At 43.4% G+C, this 25,343-nt stretch overlaps 1 protein-coding gene across 9 annotated transcripts in view; it reads right to left on the reverse strand.

The window, feature by feature from the left end:
* Nucleotides 1-387: 387 nt before the first annotated feature.
* LOC137346782 (tyrosine-protein phosphatase non-receptor type 3-like) overlaps nucleotides 388-25,343 on the reverse strand; it is a 360,471-nt gene continuing 335,515 nt past the window's right edge. For all 9 annotated transcript variants that reach the window (XM_068010672.1, XM_068010633.1, XM_068010662.1 and 6 more), the window contains 2 exons: nucleotides 16,912-17,047; nucleotides 388-3,613 (listed from right to left, as the gene is read on the reverse strand). In XM_068010672.1, coding sequence (XP_067866773.1) covers nucleotides 3,524-3,613; nucleotides 16,912-17,047 — 226 coding nt within the window. In that variant the 3' untranslated portion in view covers nucleotides 388-3,523. The remainder of the gene's footprint in view (nucleotides 3,614-16,911; nucleotides 17,048-25,343) is intronic.

Raw genomic sequence — 25,343 nt, forward strand, 5'->3', positions numbered from 1 at the left:
ACCCTGGACAGACCCCTTCCAGAGTACAGAGTTCAGTTTTGGGCACTGAATCTCAGTAAATATAAGTTCTTAGAGGGGGTACAGTGTAGACTCACCAGAATGATATAAGGGTTAAAAAGTTCAATTATGCGTACAGAGTGTGCAGAGTTGGTTTGTGTACTCGTGAGTTGAGAGGTTGCAGGGCAATCAAATGGAGGTCTTAAAGAGATTTGATAGGGTACATCAGAGAAACTATTTCCTCTGTGGGAATCTAGAACAAAAGGGCACAATAAAGTTAGAGTTAGGCCATTTAGGAGTGAAATCAGGAAGCCCTTTTTCACATAAAGGTCATGGAAATCTCTTCCCCCCCCCCCCCCCCCCCCCCCGCCCCGCCCTCCCAAAGGCTAGGGATGTAGGGTCAACTGAAATGTTCAAGACTATGATAGATTTTTTTTTATTAGCTAAGGATATAAAGGGATATGAGAGTTGAAGTACATATCAGCCATGAACTTATTGAATGATGGAAGAGGCTTTAAATGGCCAAACAGCTTACTCCTGTTCCTAGGTAACTATGATGAATTTTGTTTTTTCACAGTTGAAGTATTGGATGCAGCTCTGAACATACAATTATAGGAAGGATATTAAACTCATGGAAAGAATATACTGAAAATTCATTACAATATCAGGAATGAAAGGCCATAGTTATGTTAAAAGGAATGCAGATTCCAGAAAATGACTTGCCATAGGAGAAACAATGAATCAGAAACCACCAGCTGGGTTTTCCCGATACTGTCTCTAAAGATTGAGAGTATTACCTGCTACCACTATCCTGGACCAATTCCTGGGGTCGAGGGTTGATTAGGTATTCATGGTAGTTTCCCAAAGGGATCCTTACCTGTAACCACAGAGACCTACTGGTGCAACAACAGACTATAGAGTCTAGAAGATAGGATTTTTAACTAACTAGAGATATTGGCTGAGATTGAGGTCTTCAACAGGTAAATGACCAGGGGGAGAGGAGGCTTCTATGATGGCCTTTCCCTCCACTGGGAGCACCTAGGTCTATTCCTGTTGGTGCCCCAGGTCGACCATCATGGTACACCTGATTTTCCCAGAGAGTCGGGGACTGGGGTGGACAGAAAGAAAGTGAATCATGAACTTGGGCTCTGCTGGTATTTGCATGTGGCAGGTGAGGGAAGAGCGGCCAAAGAGATAATGGTATCAGGTTAGAGCAGTCAGGTGGTAGTAAGTCACACTGCCCAATTGGTTTCCCTTTAACACCTAACTGTAGCTTAAGGGTCAAAAACAGTGTTGGAATCAAGTAAATTACATATTACAAATCAAGCATGCTGCACAGTTTATGAACAGACTTTCTGAAATATCACAGCAGGAATTGTGCATCTGCCTTTCAACATTTTAAACTCCAAGTAAATAACACTTACATACTGAAGAACAAGATGTACAGATAATTGTACTTAAGGGCAAACTAGTGATTGCAGCATAGTAATGCTTTCTCCATACCCAGAGTAAATTACAAGAGCTGTATTGTATAAGCTGTACGCCTTCAAATTACAAAACCTGGCACAGGATCATTTAGGGCTTTGAGGCAGCACCGAGCAGCATTAGAATAAGGTTTTGGTTCTTGAAAACTATCAATGGAAATGATGAAATGCGAATTTGTGTCGATTTTGTGTAAAGTTGTTCAGTACAGCACATCTTCAGTTATATACCTCTGCACTTAGATCAGTTATTTAAATTGACATGTCACAAATGTTTGTCTTTAATTGGCACTAATCCTACAGTGAAACCATTATTTTTTCATAACAATAGCATCATAGAATACTGCTTTATTCTATTACTATGTATAATAATTACAATTCAAGTAATTAAAAAATCAAATGAAATGGTATTTTAAAACAGCTGAAGCAATGAAAGTTACAAACTGCTTTTCCTTTTACCAGTAGCGTACACAGTGTTTCATGGCACAGTTTTATTGGGGCATGTGTTATAATCAACTCTTCTGCATCTCATCTAAATAGCACTGCTCAGCCTGGCCAGAAGCATTGAACATGTCAGCCAATCTTGCCTATGATTGGCTAACAAAGTGAGATTCAAACTTGGTAAATAAGAGATGGGAACAGGGACCTCACCTCCTAACAATGCTCTCCTCAACAGAACCACTGAACAAAGAATCTGGTTACAAATGCAACGAACTGGAATTGTAAGGTGAAATTGTACAAAATTACAGCACTAAGGTGAAGAATTTTCTCAAACTTGATAATTGTTTGCATGTGGTACCACATCCTAAAACCTACTGCAATATATTGCCCAGTAAAACCATGATGCATTGAACTAAACTACAGATTTAGCTCATTCAGAATTATTGGTTAACCACAGCCTCTCATATCCACATTTTAAATATTCAAAAATATAACCTACAAAACATTTAATTTAGCCTGAATAAACCTAATGTCATATTTGACAATCTGAATCACATTACTTTTCACCGTTTCCTCCTTGTTCCAGAAGTCCCAGACACTGACATTGTATTAGTCCTGTGGGGTGGATGGGATTGGTGCCATGATGTATTCCCTCAGTCTGAAAGCAAACAGCACTTCATTCTGTGGCCTTTAAGAACTTATTAAAAAATAAAATGTCCTATGAGGACAGACAGGTCTGAACACCAAGTCAATGCTGGAATTCAAAATTCAGACTTGCTATTAAAACAGATACCAGGTCACCCTATTTTGTATGAAGCTTTTAGAAAGGATCAATTGTACTGCAATATTAGTGTTGTACTATTTGACACTTATTTACAATGTATGAAGAATTCATTAAATTTTAATCTAATCAGAAGGGTCAAATATATAACTACAGCTGCTGTGCATACGTTTGTTTATACACTGAGTCTGTATTTTGTATAAAGTTATACTGTACTGTTCTACAGTGTAGTTATTAGAAAATTGTAGTGCTTTCCAGTTCAAAGCTGTTCTGATTACATAGAATAAAAGGCATATTTGGTCTATGAATGAGATGAAACCAAAGAAATAAATAATCCTAAATGAGAAGTTAACTGTTTTTAACCAATAGCTTTCAGATGATTAAATGAACAAAAATTTAGCAGCATTAACCAGAACCATTTAACAACGTTCACTGCATTTCTAGCTTATAAATGAGCCCCTTGTATACTGTGTTTGTTTGTCATGGATTAAACTTAACTGCTGTCAGCCTTTTTTATTTCAAAGTGCAGCCTGGTCCTTAGTAGTTTGTTGAAAAGATATGTTGAACTGACAAGGCAGACCAACAACAAATAAAACTAATAACTTGAAAACACAATATACTAAAGGATGGTGCCTCTTTAACAAAGATATACAGATAAATTCCTTATTTAAACATCAGTGTAAAGTGCCAGACATCAGGCGTGCTCAACCATCTAGCAGGTTTCCTCTTAGATTTTTGGAGCTGGCCAAGCACTGAGATGAGTACTCTATTTTCAGATTTGTTTCAATCCATAGAATTTAGTCAAAATTCTCCAACAGCAGTACTAACTTGCAGCCTGGCATGCTTCCAATGGTCGAATTAAACCTTCCTCATACACACGTAGGATGGCTTCACATGTAAATTTGTATTGATTCTGGAAAAAATTAAATGTTTAAAATGTACTTTCATCAAGTCAAAGTAAAACATACAAGGATAACCATTAGCTAATAAAAATATACAAATGGTTAAAGGCAATGATTTTACTGATATTGTCTAGTCATTGACTACAAACCACTATCTCTAAGCAAATTGTAGCATTAAAACAATTCCATTATTTTAGGATAAGACATAAAATGAAAATCTATTGACAATTCTATTAAAAGCTGTCAAAATAACTAGCTACAGTCGTTCAACATTTCAGAATATTTTGTAGGCAATGTGTACCTCAAAATGGTTGCAAGATAAATCTGAAATGGATATAACAGGTCTGTGAAAATGAGTGAGTAACCATGTGATATCGATGAATATAAATGCAAATACAGTGCACATTGTTGTATATGCTATATATATCTACTTTTTACCACATTAAACTAGTCTACTATTCTGAATGTAGATTTACTGAATGCATAATGTGCACACCATTACTTAACTGAGCATTCATTACATCAGGTAGGATATTCTTCACATGAATAATAACAGTATTGTGAGGGAACAAGCGTCAAATTAGCCTGAATATTCCAAAAACAGTTACAACTTCATCCAATAGGCTGAACAGCCATAATCTTGAAAAGCCCACTTTACGCATGAACTGTGTTTGAAATACTGGGGTGAAATTCAACTTCACTGGGGTTGCGAAATGAGGCAGCCATGGCTCAGCAGTTGTTACACACTCTGCATGATTTTCCTTTCCATGGAGGTTAATCAAAAGGAAAATTAGACTGGGTGTATAATAGCCAGCTGGTCCTCTCTGCCTCATTTTGCACCCCTGCCTATGTTGAATTTCACCCCCACTGGCTCTTGAAGAAAGGATGACACTGGAGACATAAATGAGAAGAACAAATGTATTTTATTTTACAGTAAAAAATGCATTACAAATATAAGCAAATAACACATTATTGTTCAGGTAGTAATAACTGCCCAATTTTTGTGCTGCCACTAACTAAGGTAGTTTGTACAATGAACTATTGGAATGCAGAAACAATTACATTTCTCAGTGAAATGTTTGACATCGTCTTATTTATGTGCAAGAGATAAACGATGCTAATCCAGCAGTATTATCCACTACCCACTGATTAGGGTATTTGTATATGATGAAGTGGTTTCATTAAAATTATGAAAAAGTAAATTGACTGGAGTGATCACTGGTCATTCATTGACATTTTTGAGAGTGAAGTGATTATCAACAATAACAATTTGCAATTATATAGTACCTTTAACACAAAGAATGCTTGAAGATGCTTCACAGATGGAATATAGAAGATAAACCGAGCCAGGAAGGAGAGTTTAGAAGGGGTGACCAAAAGCATGGTCAGAGATGAGTTTTGAAAACATTTGTATTGAAGAAAAGAGTTGGAAAAATTCAAAGGTTTAGGGAAGGAATTCCAGAAAGCAAGATCCAGGGAGCTGAAAGCTTTACTACCACTAGTGGAGATGAGGAGGGGATGCACAAGCAGCTGGAGTTAGAAGAATGGAGTTTTCATGGAAGAGGGATACAAGACAGGGTGGTAGAAGGCTAAGGAAGGATTTAAAGATGAGAAAATTTTAAATTTGAAGCATTGTGTGATAGTGAACCAGTGTATATAAAGGGTGGTGGTTAAAACCTGACTGAAATGTAGAATAAGATAATGTATAGCAGAGATTTGGACACGATGAAGGTTATGTAGAGTGAAGGCTAGGAGGCCAGCAAAGACAGTATTAACGTAGTCAAGTCTGATTTTTGACAAAAGCATGGTTTCAGTGGCAGAGGCAGTCAATGTTGTGGAAGTCAAAATAAGTGGACTTGGAGATGGAGAGAAGTTAGAGCCGGAAGCTCAGCTCATGGTTAAACAAGTGCTGAGATTAAGGATAGTCTGGTTCAGCCTGAAAGTGTGGCAGATAGACGATAAGGAAGTGGGATTTGTGGTGAAGGCTGAAGACAATGCTTTGGTGTTCCCGATGTTGAATTGGAGGAAGGTAAAATGAAAAAAACTGGATGTTGGACAAGCAGTCCTATAGCACAAAAAAGTAAAGGCATCAAGACAGGTGATTGTGAGGGAGAGCTGGGTGTCATCCGTGTACATGTGGATGTTAATCTAGACCGTTGGAGACTCCAAAGGTGGTGATGCAGGAGTGGCAAAAGAAGTTATTGCTAGCTGCACTCAGGATATGTTTTAGATAGAGTGGAATGAAACCAAATGACAGCAGTCCTGCAAAGCTGGAAAGGCTTGGAGGTTGGTGATCCGCTATGTCAAATGCCTTGGTGAAATCAAGCTGGGTAAGGAGGGATAATATACCATGGTCAGAATCATATGGTATCGAAAGGTCTGGTTGGGATGCAGTGGCATGCTTGTACATTGAGACACAAAGACAGATGTTTTGTATTTGGAGTTTGCATAAAGCCTGGTGGGATGCAGTGATTAAAGAACTTCCATTGCCGATGACACGAAGAATCCTTTGGGTCCTAATCCTCATGAAGCTCAGATCCATGTTTCCCAGGCTCCACAGCAGCCAGGTTCCACCTCCCTGTGGGATTTCAATTCTGTTCCTTTTCTGAATAGCAAAGTTGTGAAGGGCACAGAAAGCAACTATGATGTAATATTTTCTCAGTGGCATTGAGCAGAGCTCCGCCAGATCTATCCAGGCAGTAAAACTTTCACTTCAAAATCCCTAAGGTTCTCTAAAAATCACTCCAGTTAATGAATGAGTGAGGTTGGCACTTCTGCAGTCATCAGTCTTGGCAGATGCCAAACTGACACATTCTTCCTCAATACAACTGGGAGGCTGGACTGCCTCATAACAAAACTCTTCTGACATCTCTAGACAAATTTTTCAATGATCTGGAAAATTCACTGTAGCTTTGAGAGAATGGTACTACTTTCTGCAATGTGGGTTCAAGATCCAGTTTAGATCTGGAGCACAAAATCTAGGCCAACACTTCAGTGCAGTATACCTGTCCCATACAAAAAAATCATAATTTTATGAAGGTGCTTCCATTTTTTAATATTTGAGGACTCATGTGTTAGAATTGTGGAGATGGATTCATCTGGAAGACTGGGGAGATTCCACAGATGTTGGACTTTTTTTAAAAAAAGTGTCACCGAGGACATTGGGACTTGAACTTTCTGTTTAAAAAGAACATTTACTGGATGTCATATCTTCAACTAAGTAAACAGGTGCCTTCTGTCGATGGGAGTTGTTTATAAGTGACATGCCAAAATTTATGGTGCTCAAGAGTGGGTTTCATTTTTGAATACTGTTTTGAGTTAGTTGGAGGTCAGCCTGCTGAGAGAGAAGACACCAGCTCATCCTTTCTCCATCTCGCTGAAAAGCAGAGTTCGGTGTGACGGCTGAAATCCCTGATGCCGTTTTTCTCTTGGAAAGCCTACCAGACTAGTCCTCAACGTTAAAGATCCCAGTGACAGCCATCTACACGTATTTGGGACACCAGAATAAAGGGACAACTGATATCATTCCATATCATTTTTCAAGAATTAACAAGTATTTGGACAAAGTACTTTTTTTTAATATAAAGTGAAACTCTGCAGAGAAAATTTCTTTTATCTAACCAGTGTGTGCGCACATGTGTTGGGGTATATAGAAGAGAATAGCTATTTACATTCATATTTCAAACTGCGTTAATGCTCTGCGTCTTAGTTGGATAAGTCTTGTTTTGTAATAAACTGATAATTTTGTTTGTTAAACCTGGTTGGTGTATTTTCTGAAATAAAAAAGAGTATATGATTGGCCATATCGGTAACTGAGCATTTGTGGAGAGGTGGAACTAGAGAAAGAGTGTACTCCTCCCGCCTTGGTCGTAACATACAATTGGGGGCTCGTCCGGATAACCCAAAACCGATGACCTGCAATTGTAAATGGGATTAAAAAGTAGAGTATGTGATTGACCGTATTGGTAACTGGGTAATTATTTAAATATATGTTGTGACCTGTGGAGAAGTGGAACTAGAGACAGTACGCTCCTTCTGCCTTGGTCATAATACACACATAACATAGATGTAAGGATAGGCTCCATTTGAGGAAGACTACTGATTTTTCACCAAACTTGCTCTACCAACTATGCCTAACAACTCTATTGCCCAATGATGTTGTGCAAGAGAATAAAATCCATTCCTATGTGGATGTTCATAGATCATACACCATCATGGATATCATTGGCTTACTCCTTGTTAACGAATATCCCCAACATCTGAGCTATTTCTGGGCATCTTCTGTCGAGCAGCTGGTGAGAAGTGACAGAATGTGGACCTTCTTCCTTTGGGAAATCACAGTAAAACAGAAGGTTGCTTAGGAGGCTTTTGAAAATAGGGATGCAAGTGGAAATGTGTACAGGTACAGGGAGAGATTTCTAAAAGCATAAGTAAAGTGGTTGAAAGCATAGCCATTGACCAAAGAGAATGGGAAAGAGCTGCAAACTGGTATTGAAGAAATGGAGAGCTATATAGCTGGAGATCACTGTAATAGTGTAAGGTCTTAGTGATTTTGAAGGCTAGGACAAGGACTTTTAAACCCATTAACAGGCACAGGAGCTGTAATTTTCTGACTTTGTGCTTCTGGTTGGGAGTTCATCTGCCAAGATTGATTATGGGAGATTCTGGTGCACGCTGTACAGAACTTTCCAAACATTATTTTAAATGCTTGGAACTATGCATGCAGCAGATGCTAGGAATTCTGGTATGCGCTTTTGCTGGGTGGGCTTCCTGTGAAGGAAAATTAGCCCTAATGAGCCAGTGAGGTTTGCCAAGGATAAACATAATAAGGGGTTGAGAACTTGTGTGCTTGAAGATGTGAGCTCTGGCATTCTGGATAATAAGTCGCCTTAGGAGGCTGTACAAGGACAGCATCAGAAAACTGAAGTTTAGGTTGTAAAATATTTCAATGAAGATTTAGATAGCAGTTGGGAGAGGCAGAGCCAGGTGAAATCCATCAGCAACAACTTGAAAAATTCTGGCAGGAGACTGGTAGAACCCCCCAGAAAAATAACTTTTTTCTAGGTTAGGGCACATATTCCATGCACCCCATAAAAAGCAAACGATGGATTGAAGTAGGCATCCCTAACTGGAAGTTCCTGCTCCTGAGCCTCAGTCGGGATCCAGTGTTGTAGTGGTGGCTTTTATTCTTGTGTGGAGGTGTACTACTACAACAATAATAACTTGCATTTGTATAGTGCCTTTAAAGTAGTGAAATATCCCAATTAGCTTCACAGGAGCATTATCAAACAAAATTTGACAGCAACATAAGGAGATATTAGAACTGGTGATCAAAAGCTTGGCCAGTAGGTGGGTTTTAAGGTGTATCTTAAAGAAGGAGACAGAGAAAGGCAGATAGGCTTTGGGATTAAAAACAAGAATTGCTGGAACCACTCAGCAGGTCTGGCAGCATCTGTGGAAAGAGAAGCAGAGTTAATGTTTTGGGTCAGTGACCCTTCTTTGGTTCCAGAGCAGGGGCTGGTGCAATATTTAAAACCCTGCAGCGCTACTTGTATTGCTTCCTTGCATTCTTGCTGCTAGTTCGTCAAAACAGAGACCCGTATTAGTGACTCTGGACCACCCACCCCACTGAGGCAGACCCTGCAGGAAGGCAGAGGGTGATTCCACAGTTTAGCGATGCCTCCCTTGAGATTCTCCACCAGGCTGCAAGCGAATGGCAGGAGGTCGACTTCCCCCAGCGATGTCAAGAGGTCCTCCCGCCTGACCAAGCAAGCCTGGATGGAGATCGCTGAGGAGGTCTGCAGCCATGGGATCACCCCCAGGAAGGTGGTCAACGACCTCCTGCGTTCTGCCAAGATGAGTGCTCCATACCCCTCTCCTTTTGAGTCGTTGCAAGTGGCTATGCAGGAGGATGAGGTACATGGGGAGGGAGGCACTACAAGTGCAATGGCGGGGGCAGGGCGGGTTAGACATCACCTCATCCTGACAGATGCATGGCTGTATCTCAGCCACAGATCACCTTCTTTCACAACTCCCCCTATTAACTCCGCTGAGAGCGGATGGGAGCACAAGCTTTGTGATACCCCAGTAGAGGACGAGGGGCTACCACTAGCAGAACTGTCATGTTGATCTCTCTGCAAATGATTATCTCTCTCTTTCCACTTGCAGGACAAGAAATCAGGAGGGAGACAGCCCAGACTGGCGGAGACATACCAAATCTTCAGCCTCTTGCTACAGCAGAGGAAGAGGCATTAGAATTGGCAGGGTCATAGGGCAGCTGCTCCGTGTATGATGGAGAGATTGGAGTACCCATGCAGAGAGAGGATTGGCTTCCATCGTCATACAGGTCACTTGGAGACCCAGTTCATATATGGTTGGCATCACAAGAAATGCACAGCCTAACCCACGCATTTGTTTCATGCAGGTCCACAGGAACCTCACTCCGAAGGACAGCCATCTATCTCCTGAGGAGGAGCATTCAGAGGATGCACCGTCCGATGACTCTCCTACACCTTCTACCAGCGCAGATACTCTCTCCTTGGGTAACCAGTTGGCATTAGAATCAGGGTCAGAAGCTGGTGAGAGCATTGCACATGCACCCGAGCAGCTGGCTGAGGCTGAGACAGCTGAGGCCTCTGACAATCAGAGCACTGTGGATGGCCAGGTCCCATGCTGAACCCCAGGGTGATGAATAGTTTCTGGTATCGACATCACAGGATGTGCTGGAGTTGCAGAGAGGAGTACAGCAACATCTGCTAAGATGCCAGAGGAAATGTGCAACCATGAGTGGACAATGGAGGAGTCTATCCATGACATGAGTGCAAATCTTAGGCATGTGAGCGCACGACTCCCTTCATCAAGAGGTTGGCGACCCGCATGGGGAGCCATATCCCACGAAAGCATATGGACCTGCACACCATTGCCTTGGCCATGAGAGAAGGACCAGGCACCAACAGTTTTCTCCCACTCCTTGTCCTTCTCTGGTGCGCAAGGAGGTTCAAGTGAGTCTTGAAAGGGAGGAGAAAAGGTTGACCTCCACAGCTGGGGGTCTCTCAGGATGCTGTGTGTTGACACCTGCTCCTCGGCTCCTATGTCAGTAAGCCCAGCTCCAGTGCAAGAAACCCTCAGGCAGCCAAAGGTCGTCATCGGCCAAGGGGCAGCCTGATCAGTAGCCTGCCTCCAGCCCAGCTGCTAGCAATGTGTTCACACCTCAGAAGCACTTGTAAGCGTATAAAGAAAAGCACCTAGACACACAGGGAGGTTCACGGGTGTTTGAAATTTGACATGTGCTGCATCACAAAGTTCTTTTGTTCAAGACATTAACTTTCATTGTATAAAAGTAATTATTCTATCATACATTTAATTGTGAGCTGCTGACTTCCCCCTTCCCTCTTAATGGACTGTCAATGTAGGCACAGCCCTCATTTGAATATTGTCTTCCATGGGCACTTGCGCATGGCTCAGCTGGGTGCTAGGCATTAAGCACAAATAGCAAAGAGGACACAAACTGCATGAATTACGGCGAGTCTATTGTTTTTACTCAATGCCCATCAGGGCGGCTGGAAGTAGCTAAGTACGAGACTGTGTCTCTTGCCTCCTTGGCCCGTCGCTCAATCTGCCTGGCCTCCAGTGCAAGGGATTCAACATCCAGTGCTGCCTGCTCATCTCCCTCCTCCGCGTCTTCATCGGTGGAGGAGTGCCGCTCAGTCATGTCATCATGCAAGGCCTCCCTCATCTGCAGTTCTAGATTGTTCAGAGCACAGCAGACCACTAACAGAATCGCATCTTCAGCAGCCCAATGGCCGCCTGGGTGGAACTGTGGCAAATGCTGTAGCTCTCCTCCACTGCAGTGTGAGGGTTCCTCACAGGCGTCCGTAGCCAAGTCTTCAATGGGTACCCCTTGTCCCCAAAAGTCCACCCCTGAAGGTGAATGGGAAGCCTGAAAAACTGTTGCACCTGGGACTGGCGAAGTATGTCGAAGTCGTGGCTGCTTACCGGGAAGCTGGCACACATTTGCAGGAAACACCTTTGGTCACAGACCAGTTGAAAGCTGATTAAATGGAAGCCCTTTCTGGTGATGAAAGCAGCTGGCTGGCTCGTTGGAGCCTTGATGCCCACATGCGTACAATCTGTGGACCCAAGGAAATCTAGAGATGGCTCCGAATCCAATGGCTCTCTCCGCCTGACTGTCAGGGTCGGTCCAGTAGTACACACAGTCACCAGTCCTCTTGAACAAGGCATTGGTATCTCCCTGGAGAGGTGTACTCTTTGCTGACAATGCCACTTGGACATTTGCAGGTAGCTGATTAGAGTCTGGTACACTCCCCGGTGCAGATGGGCTATCCTTGGCACGGTCGACTGCTGTTGCTCTCATTGTGGAGCTTCACGGGCAGAACACAAGAATTAGGAACAGAAGTAGGCTGTTCGGCCCCTTGAGCCTGCTCTGCCATTCAATCATGGATGATCTGATTGTGGAAAAACTCAATTTTCCTGTTTGTCCCCCATAACTTGTCAATCAAAAATCTATCTAACTCTGCCATGAATATATTCAATGACTCTGCCTCCACTGCTCTCTGGGGAAGAGAATTCCACAGACTAATGGCCCTCAGAAAAAAATTTCTGTTCATTTAAGTCTCAAATGGGAGACCCCTAATTTTTAAACTGTGCCCCCTAGTTCTAGACTTCCCCAAAAGGGGAAACGCCCTCTCAGCATCCACTCACTTAACCTACCTAAATCCCTTTATAGACTCTGTCCTCTTGACAGCTTACTTTCTTACCTATCTTTGTCATCAGCAAATTTAGCTTCCAGACATTCAGCCCCTTCATCCAAGTCATTGATATAGATTGTAAATAGTTGAGGCCCCAGCACTGATCCCTGTGACAGTCCACTAGTAACGGCTTACCAACCCGAAAATGACCCATTTATCCCTACTCTCTGCTTCATGTTAGCATGGATAGAGGATTGGTTAGCTAATGTTACCCCCTACACCATAAGCTCATATTTTGTGTAGTAATCTTTGATGTGGCACCTTATTGAATGCCTTTTGGAAATCCAAGTACACCACATCTACGGGTTCCCCTTTATCGACCTTGCTTGCTATTTCCTCAGAGCTCTAATAAATTAGTCAAACATGATTTCCCTTTCACAAAACCATGTTGGCTCTGCCTGACTGCATTATGATTTTCTAAATGCCCTATTATCTCCTTTAATAGTGGATTCTAGTATTTTTCCTATGACAGATGTTAGGCTAACTGGCCTATAGTTTCCTGCTTTCTGTCTCCCTCCTTTCCTGAATAGAGGTATAACATCTGTGATTTTCCAATCTGCTGGGACTTTTCCAGAATCTAGGGAATTTTGGAAGATCATAACCAATGCATCTACTATTTCTGCAGCCACTTCTTTTAAGACCCTAGGATACAAGTCATCAGGTCCAGGGACTTGTCAGCCTTTAGTTCTCATAGTTTTCCCAGCATCATTTCCCAAGTGATAGTGATTGTTTCAAGTTCTTCCCTCCCTTTTACCTCTTGATTTTCAAGTATACTTGGGATATTACTTGTGTCTTCTACAGTGAAGACAGGCACAAAATACCTGTTCAACGCTTCTGCCATTTCCTTGTTTTCCATTATTAATTCCCAGTCTCATCCTCTAAGGGATCAATGCTCATTTTAGTTACTCTTTTCCTTTTCAAATACTTGCAGAAACTCTTGCTATCCATTTTTCTATTTCTAGCTAGCTTTCTCTCATACTCTAATTTCTCTGTCCCTTTTTTTTTTAAAGTCATTCTTTGCTGGTTTCTAAAATCTGTCCAATCTTCTGACTTACCACATATCTTTGCAGCATTAAGGGGCTGTTCATTTCACTGTCAATTGACACCCTCTCTGTACTAATGCTTTGTCTTTCACAACACCATTATCATCCTTTTGCCTTTGTTCCATGACCTTCTCTGTGACCTTGTCCTTTCAACACCTCTTGTTATCTCTGACCCCACCCCTGCTTTACTTGCTTAAAACCTTTTACATTTCTAATATTTGTCAGTTCTGGTGAAGGGTCACTGACCTGAAACATTAACTCTGTTTCTCTCCCCACAGATGCTGCCAGACCTGCTGAGTATTTCCAGCATTTCTTCTTTTTATTTCTTTGCAACATTGTATGCTTTTTCTTTCAATTTGATACCATCCTTAACTTCCTTAGTTAGCCACAATGAAAAGGATGCACCAGTCTTTCTTTCTCAATGGAATATATCTTTGCTGAGAATTATGAAATATCTCATATCTGCCACTGCTTCTCTACTGTCCTACCTTTTTAACCTATTTTCCCAGTTCACTTTAGCAAACTCTGTCCTCATACCCTTGTAATTGCCTTTAAGTTTAAGACACTAGTCTTAGACCTATACTTCTCACCCTCAAACTGAATATGAAATTCTTTCATGTTATGATCACTGTTTCCTAGAAGCTCCTTTTACAATGAGGTCATTAATTAATCTTGTCTCATTATCCTAGGACCAACTATCTTCAGCTGCTTCTTCAATCATAAGGTCAGAAGTGGGGATGTTTGTTTGTGCAATGTTCAGCACCATTCGTGACTCCTCAGATAATGAAGCAGCTCATGTCCAGATGCAGCAAGAACTGGACAATATCCAGGCTTAGACTGATAAGTGGCAAGTAACATTCGTGCCAGGCGATGTCCATATCAAACAAGAGATAATCTAACCATCTCCCCTTGAAATTCAATGGCGTTACGATCGCTGAATCCCCCACTATCAACATCCTGGGCGTTGCCATTGACCAGAGATAGAACTGGGCCAGCCACATAAATACTGTGGCTACAAGAACAGGTCAGAGGTTAGGAATTCTGCAGCAAGTAACTCATCTCCTGTTCTCCAAGGCTTGTCCACCATTTACAAGGCACAAGTCAGGAGGGTGAGTCAAAATCCTGGAACTCCATTCCGAACAGCACTGTGGGTGTGCCTACACTCCAGGGATTGCAGCGGTTCAAGGCGGCTTACCACCACCTTCTCGAGCAATTAGGGATGGGCAATAATGCTGCCCGAGCCAGCGACACCCATATCTCAGGAACAAATAATTTTTAAAAAACAGGTCTAAAATAGCCTGCTCGCCGGTTGGCACTAGAATGTGCTGCTCTAAGAAATTGTCCTGAATTCACTCTATATGAACTCATCGTCCAGACTACCTTTGCCAATGTGATTCATCTAATCTATATGAAGATTAAAATGACCCATGATTATTGCAGTATCTTTTTTACAAGCCCCCATTATTTAGAGTCATCGAGAGATACAGCACTGAAACAGGCCCTTTGGCCCACCAAGTCCATGCTGACCATCAACCACCCATTTAAACTAATCCTACATTAATCCCATTTTTCCCTCAATTCTCCGACCACCTACCTACACTAGGGACAATTTTTACATTTGGCATGTGGGAGGAAACCCATGCGGTCACAGGGAGAACTTGCAAACTCCTATATATTCTTCCAATATACTCTGTCCCAGTGTGGCAACTGTTAGGGGGCTTATAAACTACTCACACGTGTGATTTCTTAGCTTTGCTATTTCTTATCTGTACCCAAACTGATTCTACATCTTGATCTTCTGAACTAATGTCATCCTTAATGAACGGAGCTACCCCACCAGCTTTTCCTAGCTTCCTGTCCTTCTGAAATGTCAAATACCCTTGAATATTTAGGTCCCAACCTTGGTAACCATGCAAATATGTCTCTGAAATGGCTCAGATCATACCTATTTATTTCTCTTTGTGCTATCAATTTATCAGTTTTGTTACAAATGCTGCCCACAGATACACAGCTTTTCATTCTGTCTTTTTACCATTCTTGCAAACTCTGTCCTTATCTGCTGGTACTCGCTTCAGTTTGTATGCTCTGTCCCTTCCTGCCATACTCTGGTTATCATTACCCACATCGTTACCCTGCTGTATTGCCTTGTCCTTTCTCTTTAATTTCCCACATCTCGCCTCATGTGATCCCTCCCCCACCACTATTTAAGCTTAAAGCCCTCTCTACAGCCCTACTTATACTACTTGCCAGAACACATGTCCCAGCACAGTTCAGGGGTAGACTGTCCCAATGGTACAGCTTCCACTTTCCCCAGTACTGGTGCCAGTGCCCCATGAATCAATACCTATTTCTCCCATACCGATCTTTGAGTCACGCATTCAACTCTTTAATCTTTTTAACCCTGTGCAAATTCGCTTGTGGCCCAGATAGTAATCCAGCGATTATTACCTTTTGAGGTTCTGTTTTTTTAAAATTTAGCCCCTAGCTGCTCATAGTCCCGAAGCAGAACTTCTTTCCTAGTCCTATCTATGTCATTGGTACCCACATGGACCACAGCTTGATCCTCCCCCTCCCACTGCAAGTTCCTCTCTAGCCCCACCTCTCCAGGCACTGCATCACGCCATGGGGACCAGGGTGTATGAGACCCATGCTGTGACCAGTGGGCCAACAGATCGCTGTCGATCCACAGATGACCCTACCTTTCCCAACTGCTTTCTCCAGCAGATTCCCTGATAGCCCTTAGTGCCCACTCTTGCTGATAGCTAACCCTCTCATCCAGCAGCATAGGCAACCAAACATTTCACCCAACAGTTTGGTTATCCAACACAGCCACCAAAACCCAAGCCCTCCCTTGCAAAGCACCAAAGACCCTGGCCCCCCTTGCAGAGTGCACAGCACTGCAGACAGACAGTGGTTCTCGCCTTGGTGTTGCCAGCTTTTAACAGTCAGGAATCCAAAGGCACGTGGGCACTGCCTGCTGACCACTTAATCCCAAGCCCCCCCCGCAACGAATTAGATGCAAATGTATTAAAAGTAAGTGCTAAGCAATGTAAAATACATTCCCGTCGATGCAGCGATTCCACCTTGGTGATATCCCCTCGCTAACTAAATCTGGAACCGACATCACAATGTTGGATTTCTGGGTGGACGCTTCTGATGTGATTCTCCATTCCCCCCCCGCCCCATTCAAACAGCTCAGGAAGTGCAGTTTACATTTGCCATATAGTGTCAGGAGACTAAATCTGCATAGCATTTGCACATCTCAAAACAACTTGGTACAGTAATTGATGAGGTCAGAGAAGAAGGTTGCCTGCTCACCTTCTCAGTCAGTGAATGATGCATGGTATAGATGGAGCATAAAAAAGGGAAATAAAACAATGTCTGATACATGTATCTGAGGGAGAGGGATGATGAAAGTAGCCAAAATTTATAATATAAGTCATTAGCTTGAAAATAAATAGCTTCATTATTCTTTCATACTTATCATCCAAATCTTACCGATGTCTGCACCATCATGGCTCGCTGGTCTCTCATTGTTCTAACAATATCCAGTGGGTATACAGGTTGGCTGTTTTCAATTAAACACATTGCCGTCTCCATGGCAATAAGGACACCAGTTCGACCAATTCCAGCACTGCAAAGAAATTAACAAAGTATGGAAATGAAGTCGTTCAGATTGGAGGCAAAAAAATTAATATGGTCACGCCTTGAGCATGAAAGAGCAATTTACATAAAGTTACTGAATGAGTGATACACCTTGTGCAGCTTTTCCAGGAGCACAGGCATTGCGAGCGAGGAGTGAACAGCTGGGAAGTCAATTTCATCGGGAGTTTCGGTGGAGCAGGGACTGCTGGGTAAGTAGAAACCTATATATTTGGGCTGTTTCTGAACCCGAGACACTACTCTTGTAGTGTCTCCCACCCGCCCTCCTCCTCTTACCAAAAAAAAGGACTCGGTTGTGTGTAGGTAAGGTAAGGCTTTTTCTATTTCTCTTCTTGTTTTATCGTGTGATTGGTTAAAAACTTGGGAATTTAGAATAGTGGGAATGGAGGTTAAGGCAGTTGAATGTTCCTCCTGCAGAATGTGGGATGTAAGGGTCGCCAAGGGTGTCTCTGCTGACTGCATCTGCGGGAAGTGCACCCAGCTCCAGCTCCTCGAGGACCGCGTTAGGGAACTGGAGCTGGAGGAACTTCGGATCATTCGGGAGGTGGAGGGGATTATTGAGAAGAGTTATCGGGAGGCAGTCACACCTCAGGTAAAAGAAGAAGGCAGATGGGTTACCGTCAGGGGAAGGAGAGGGAACCAGCAGGCAGTGCAGGGATCCCCTGTGGCCGTTTCCCTCAACAACAGGTATACCGTTTTGGATACTGCTGGGGGAGACGACTTACCAGGGGTAGGCAATAGGATACAGGTCTCTGGCGCAGAGTCTGTCCCTGTTGCTCAGAAGGGAAGGGGTAAGAGGAGCAGAGCATTAGTCATTGGGGACTCCATAGTTAGGGGAACAGATAGGAGGTTTTGTGGGAACGAGAGAGACTCACGGTTGGTGTGTTGCCTCCCAGGTGCCAGGGTACGTGATGTCTCGGATCGTGTTTTTGGGATCCTCAAGGGGGAGGGGGAGCAGCCCCAAGTCGTGGTACACATAGGCAGCAACGACATAGGTAGGAAGACAGATGGGGCTTTAAGGCAGAAATTCAGGGAGCTAGGGTGGAAGCTTAGAGCGAGAACAAACAGAGTTGTTATCTCTGGGTTGTTGCCCGTGCCACGTGCTAGCGAAGTGAGGAATAGGGAGAGAGAGGAGTTGAACACGTGGCTGCAGGGATGGTGTAGGAGGGAGGGTTTTGGTTTCCTGGATAATTGGGGCTCTTTCTGGGGTAGGTGGGACCTCTACAAACAGGATGGTCTTCACCTGAACCAGAGGGGTACCAATATCCTGGGGGGGGAGATTTGCTAGTGCTCTTCGGGGGGGGTTTAAACGAATTCAGCAGGGGGATGCGAACCGAAATTGTAGTTCCAGTGTGCAGGATGTTGAGAGTAGTGAGGACAGAGATAAGGTTATAAGGACACAAGAGGGCACTGGCAAGCAAGAGCTTGGTTTAAAATGTGTCTACTTCAACGCCAGGAGCATCCGGAATAAGGTGGGTGAGCTTGCAGCATGGGTTGGTACCTGGGATCTCGATGTTGTGGCCATTTCAGAGACATGGGTAGAGCAGGGACAGGAATGGATGTTGCGGGTTCCGGGATTTAGATGTTTCACTAAGAACAGAGAAGAGGGTAAAAGGGGGGGGGGGTGTGGCATTGTTAATCAAGGAAAGTATTACAGCGGCAGAAAGGACGTTTGAGGACTCGTCTACTGAGGTAGTCTGGGCCGAGGTTAGAAACAGGAGAGGAGAGGTCACCCTGTTGGGAGTTTTCTATAGACCTCCAAATAGTTCCAGAGATGTAGAGGAAAGGATTGCAAAGATGATTCTTGACAGGAGCGAGAGTAACAGGGTAGTGGTTATGGGGGACTTCAACTTTCCAAATATTGACTGGAAATACTATAGTTCGAGTACTTTAGATGGGTCTGTTTTTGTCCAGTGTGTGCAGGAGGGTTTTCTGACACAGCATGTAGACAGGCCAACCAGGGGCGATGCCACATTGGATTTGGTACTGGGTAATGAACCCGGCCAGGTGTTAGATTTAGAAGTTGGTGAGCACTTTGGTGATAGTGATCACAATTCGGTTAGGTTTACCTTAGCGATGGGCAGGGACAGGCATATACAGCAGGGCAAGAATTATAGCTGGGGGAAAGGAAATTATGATGCGATTAGGCAAGATTTAGGATGCGTAGGATGGGGAAGGAAACTGCAGGGGATGGGCACAATCGAAATGTGGAGCTTATTCAAGGAGCAGCTACTGCGTGTCCTTGATAAGTATGTACCTGTCAGGCAGGGAGGAAGTTGTCGAGCGAGGGAGCCGTGGTTTACTAAAGAAGTTGAAGAGCTTGTCAAGAGGAAGAAGAAGACTTATGTTAGGATGAGACATGAAGGCTCAGTTAGGGCGCTTGAGAGTTACAAGCTAGCCAGGAAGGATCTAAAGGGAGAGATAAGAGCAAGGAGAGGACACGAGAAGTCATTGGCGGATAGGATCAAAGAAAACCCTAAGGCTTTCTATAGGTATATCAGGAATAAAAGAATGACTAGAGATAGGTTAGGGCCAATCAAGGATAGTAGTGGGAAGTTGTGTGTGGAATCGGAGGAGATAGGGGAAGTGTTAAATGAATATTTTTCATCAGTATTTACAGTGGAGAAAGAAAATGTTGTCGAGGAGAATACTGAGATACAGACTACTAGGCTAGATGGGATTGAGGTTCACAAGGAGGAGGTGTTAGCAATTTTGGAAAGTGTGAAAATAGATAAGTCCCCTGGGCCAGATGGGATTTATCCTAGGATTCTCTGGGAAGCCAGGGAGGAGATTGCAGAGCCTTTGTCCTTGATTTTTATGTCATCATTGTCGACAGGAATAGTGCCGGAAGACTGGAGGATAGCAAATGTTGTCCCCTTGTTCAAGAAGGGGAGTAGAGACAGCCCTGGTAATTATAGACCTGTGAGCCTTACTTCGGTTGTGGGTAAAATGTTGGAAAAGGTTATAAGAGATAGGATTTATAATCATCTTGAAAAGAATAAGTTCATTAGAGATAGTCAGCAAGGTTTTGTGAAGGGTAGGTCGTGCCTCACAAACCTTATTGAGTTTTTTGACAAGGTGACCAAACAGGTGGATGAGGGTAAAGCCGTGGATGTGGTCTATATGGATCTCAGTAAGACGTTTGATAAAGTTCCCCACGGTAGGCTATTGCAGAAAATACAGAAGTATGGGATTGAAGGTGAATTCGTGCTTTGGATCAGAAATTGGCTAGCTGAAAGAAGACAGAGGGTGGTGGTTGATGGTAAATGTTCATCCTGGAGTATACTTTCTAGTGGTGTACCGCAAGGATCTGTTTTGGGGCCACTGCTGTTTGTCATTTTTATAAATGACCTGGATGAGGGTGTAGAAGGGTGGGTTAGTAAATTTGCGGATGACACGAAGGTCGGTGGAGTTGTGGATAGTGCCGAAGGATGTTGTAGGTTACAGAGGGACATAGATAAGCTGCAGAGCTGGGCTGAGAGATGGCAAATGGAGTTTAATGCGGAAAAGTGTGAGGTGATTCACTTCGGAAGGAGTAACAGGATTGCAGAATACTGGGCTAATGGGAAGATTCTTGGTAGTGTAGATGAGCAGAGAGATCTTGGTGTCCAGGTACATAAATCCCTGAAAGTTGCCACCCAGGTTAATAGAGCTGTTAAGAAGGCATATGGTGTGTTAGCTTTTATTAGTAGGGGGATCGAGTTTCGGAGCCACGAGGTCATGCTGCAGCTGTACAGAACTCTGGTGCAGCCGCACCTGGAGTATTGCGTGCAGTTCTGGTCACCGCATTATAGGAAGGATGTGGAAGCTTTGGAAAAGGTGCAGAGGAGATTTACTAGGATGTTGCCTGGTATGGAGGGAAGGTCTTATGAGGAAAGGCTGAGAGACTTGAGGTTGTTTTCGTTAGAGAGAAGGAGGAGAAGAGGTGACTTAATAGAGACATATAAGATAATCAGAGGGTTGGACAGGGTGGATCGTGAGAGCCTTTTTCCTCGGATGGTGATGGCAAACATGAGAGGACATAGCTTTAAGTTGAGGGGTGATAGATATAGGACAGATGTCAGAGGTAGTTTCTTTACACAGAGAGTAGTAGGGGCGTGGAACGCCCTGCCTGCAACAGTAGTAGACTCGTCAACTTTAAGGGCATTTAAGTGGTCATTGGATAGACATATGGATGAAAATGGAATAGTGTAGGTCAGATGGTTTCACAGGTCGGCGCAACATCGAGGGCTGAAGGGCCTGTACTGCGCTGTAATGTTCTATGTTCTCTGTTCTATATATAAAAACAAAGGGTTGCAAAACTCCATTCACTATACGACTTTACTACTGGGGTAAAGTGGTTGCAATTTGCACTGATGCTAAGGTTGTATTGCATATACAATATTTGTGTACACATGTAACCAGTGTGGGAGTGGGGTACATGTGTGGAAAATTCCATGAATATGCCTTGTGTCTACGCTGCACCAGGAGGCAGAGAGGAGCGGAGCCCGAGGAGCAGCAGGACCGGAGGTATAAAAAGCGTGCCAAAAACCTGTGGAGGAGAGAGGAGTGGAGCCTGAGGAGCAGCAGGACCGGACGTTTGTGTGGGAGAGAGACAGAGAGGAGCGGATCCCGAGGAGTAGGGGGAAAAAAAAAATCAGTGACGTCACATTGAACAATGAGAGCAGGGAAACAGAAAGCAGCTGGGGTCAGCATTCAGGTTAAGTTTTTAATTGAATCAACATAGAGTAAGACTTGATTGATTTATCAGTATATAAACTAAAGACTAAAGCGGTTTAAAAAAAAACTAAAGACCAGTCGGAAATTTAAATAACAAATTAAAATCTAATGATATAAAATAGAGATGCAGGACCAGGTGATGTGTTGTAACTGCATGATGTGGGAGCTGGTGGACCCCATTGTGGTTCCTGGTGAACACATCTGTAGCAAGTGTTGGCTGCTCGAGGAACTCCGGCTCAGAGTTGATGAGCTGGAGTCTGAGCTTCGGACACTGCGACACATCAGGGAGGGGGAAGAGTTACCTGGATGCTGTGTTTCAGGAGGCAGTCACAGCCCTCAGATTAACTACCTTGAATTCGGCCAGTGGTCAGGGACAGGAGGGTGTGACTATGAGTGAGGCAGGTAGAGGGATCCAGGAGGTAGTGCTGCAGAAGCCTCAGCCATTGTTGTTGTCCAACAGGTTTGAGATTCTTGCTCCCTGTGTGGACGAGAGCAGGGACTGTAGGGAGGATGAGCAAACTGACCACAGCATTGTGGTACAGAGAGCCATTCAAGTGGGGGCAGAAAAGAGAAATGTAGTCGTAATCGGGGATAGTATAGTTAGGGGCATAGACACTGTTCTCTGTGGCCAGGATCGAGAGTCCCGAAGGCTCTGTTGCCTACCTGGTGCCCGGGTTCGGGATAGCTCATCTGGGCTGCAGAGGAACTTGGAGTGCGAGGGGAAAGATCCAGTTGTCGTGGTCCACATAGGTACCAACGATATAGGTAGAATGAGGTTAGAGGTTCTGCTGAGGGAATATGAGCAGCTCGGGGCTAAATTAAAAAGCAGAACCAAAAAGGTAGTAATCTCCAGATTACTTCCTGAGCGACGAGAAAATTGGAAAAGGGTCAATAAGATTAAAGAGGTAAAATGTGTGGCTCAAAGATTGGTGTGGGAGAAATGGGTTTGAATTCGTGGGACAAAAACAAGAAATGCTGGAATCACTCAGCAGGTCTGGCAGCATCTGTGGAAAGAGAAGCAGAGTTAACGTTTCGGGTCAGCGACCCTTCTTCAGAAGACCCTTCAGTTCCGAAGAAGGGTCGCTGACCCGAAACGTTAACTCTGCTTCTCTTTCCACGGATGCTGCCAGACCTGCTGAGTGATTCCAGCATTTCTTGTTTTTGTTTCAGATTTCCAGCATCCGCAGTATTTTGCTTTTATTGAATTCGTGGGACATTGGCACCAGTACTGGGGAAGGAGGGAGCTGTTCCGCTGGGACCAGAGTCCTGGCGAATCGCATAACTAGGGCTGTAGATAGGGCTTTAAACTAAGTAGTGGGGGGGAGGGTTCAGTTGCATGGAAAAAGAGGAAGTTAAAGGAGAAGGTAGGACTTCAGGTTAGTGGTGAGGCTGATTGTTACCAAACTGCAAGAAGTATACTGGTTAAACCAGAAGAGAGAAATAATGGACAGGTTAGGGGGTATAGCCCAAATAAGAGTTCTATATACAAATGCACAGAGTGTAAGGAATAAACTAGATGAGCTGCAGGCGTAAATTCAAATGGAAGATTATGATGTGGCTAATACGGAGACGTGGCTGCAGGATGGTCAGGACTGGGAACTAAATATACCTGATTATAAAGTTTACAGGAGGGACAGGGAAAATGGCAGAGGGGTGGAATAGCCTTACTGATAAGAAATATCACCTCATTGGTGAGGGAGGATATAATGAGGGGAAAGCATCCAGTGGAGACCTTATGGGTGGAATTGAGGAACAGAAAAGGATCTAAAACTGTAATAGGTGTTGTGTATAGACCCCCTGGTAGCAGTTCTGAGGTGTTAGATTGTATAAATGCACAAATTAGGCAAGTGTGTAACAAAGGCAGAGTAGAATTAATGGGGGATTTTAACTTAAACATAGATTGGGAGAGGCAGACTAGCACCTGTCAGAAAGGTAGTGAATTTCTGGAATGTGTCTGGGATAGTTTCCTACAGCAATATGTCCTAGATGTAACAAGGGGACAGCCAATATTAGACTTAGTTATGAGTAATGAGCCAAATTTAATTAGTAGCCTAACCGTGCATGAACATTTCTCAAATAGTGATCACAACATGATCGAATTCAAGGTAGCGTTGGAAAGTGAAAAGGACGAATCAGCTACTAGAATTTTAGACTTGGGTAAGGCTGACTTTACCGGGATGAGACAGAGACTGTCCACGGTAAACTGGGTAGATCTGTTAATGGGTCAAACGACTGAAGAACAGCGGAGAATATTTAAAGAAACATTTAACGAAATACAGAGTGAGTATATATCCGAGAGGTAAAAGCTCCACTTCACAGAAAAAACAGCCATGGACAACTAAAGAGATTAGGGATTGCATAAAACAAAAAGGGCTTACAAAAATGCAAAACGCAGCACAGATCCGGCCGAATGAGATCAATACAAAGACCAGCAAAGGGTCACAAAGCAGCTTATAAGAGCTCCTAAAAGAGATTATGAAAGGAAACTTGCAAGGGACATCAAAATCAATAAGAAGAAATTTTATAGTTACATGAAGGGAAAGCGGGTGGTCAAGAGCAATGTAGGCCCACTAAAAGCTGCAAATGGAGATATTGTCATTGATAATGGGGAAATGGTAGACACGTTGAACAATTACTTTGCCTCAGTATTTACAGTTGAAACAGAGGATAACTTGCTGGAAGTCCCGAAAAAATTAATAGCCGATAGGGGACAGGGACTTAACACAATTAACGTAAGTAAAACATCAGTAACAAGGAAATTAATGGAACTAAAGAGTGAGAAATTCCCAGGACCTGACAGTTTCCATCTGAGGGTGTTAAAGGAAGTAGGGGAGCACATTGTAGATGCCCTAACTATAGTCTTTCAGAGTTCCCTAGATTCGGGAGCGGTCCCTCTGGATTGGAAAGTTGCACATGTCACTCCACTTTTTAAGAAGGGTGAAAGGCCAGTTAGCCTGACATCTGTGGTGGGCAAGTTGCTGGAGTCTATAATCAAGGATAGGGTGACTGAACACCTTGAAAAATTTCAGTTAATGAGGGACAGCCAGCATGGATTCATGACGGGAAGGTCATGCCTGACAAATCTCACTGAATTTTTTTCAAGAGGTGACTACGGGTAGTGGACAGGGGGAATGTCTATGGATGTTATTTATATGGACTTCCAGAAGGCAGTTGATAAAGTCCCACACAAGAGATTGTTAACTAAGGTAGAAGCCCATGGAGTTGAGGGCAAATTATTGACATGGTTAGGAAGTTGGTTGAGTGGTAGGTGACAGAGAGTGGGGATAATGGGGAAGCACTCCGATTGGCAGGATGTGACTAGTGGTGTCCTGCAGGGATCTATGTTGGGGCCTCAATTATTCACATTATTCATTAACGACTTGGATAATGGCATAGTAAGTCATATATCCAAATTTGCTGATGATACAAAGTTAAGCGGCATTGTAGACAGTCTAGATGATAGCATAAAATTGCAAAGAGATATTGACAGACTAGGTGCGTGGGCAAAACTGTGGCAGATGGATTTCAATGCAGGTAAGTGAGAGATT

The sequence above is a fragment of the Heterodontus francisci genome, chromosome 2 (assembly GCF_036365525.1).
Source record: "Heterodontus francisci isolate sHetFra1 chromosome 2, sHetFra1.hap1, whole genome shotgun sequence".
NCBI lineage: Eukaryota > Metazoa > Chordata > Chondrichthyes > Heterodontiformes > Heterodontidae > Heterodontus > Heterodontus francisci.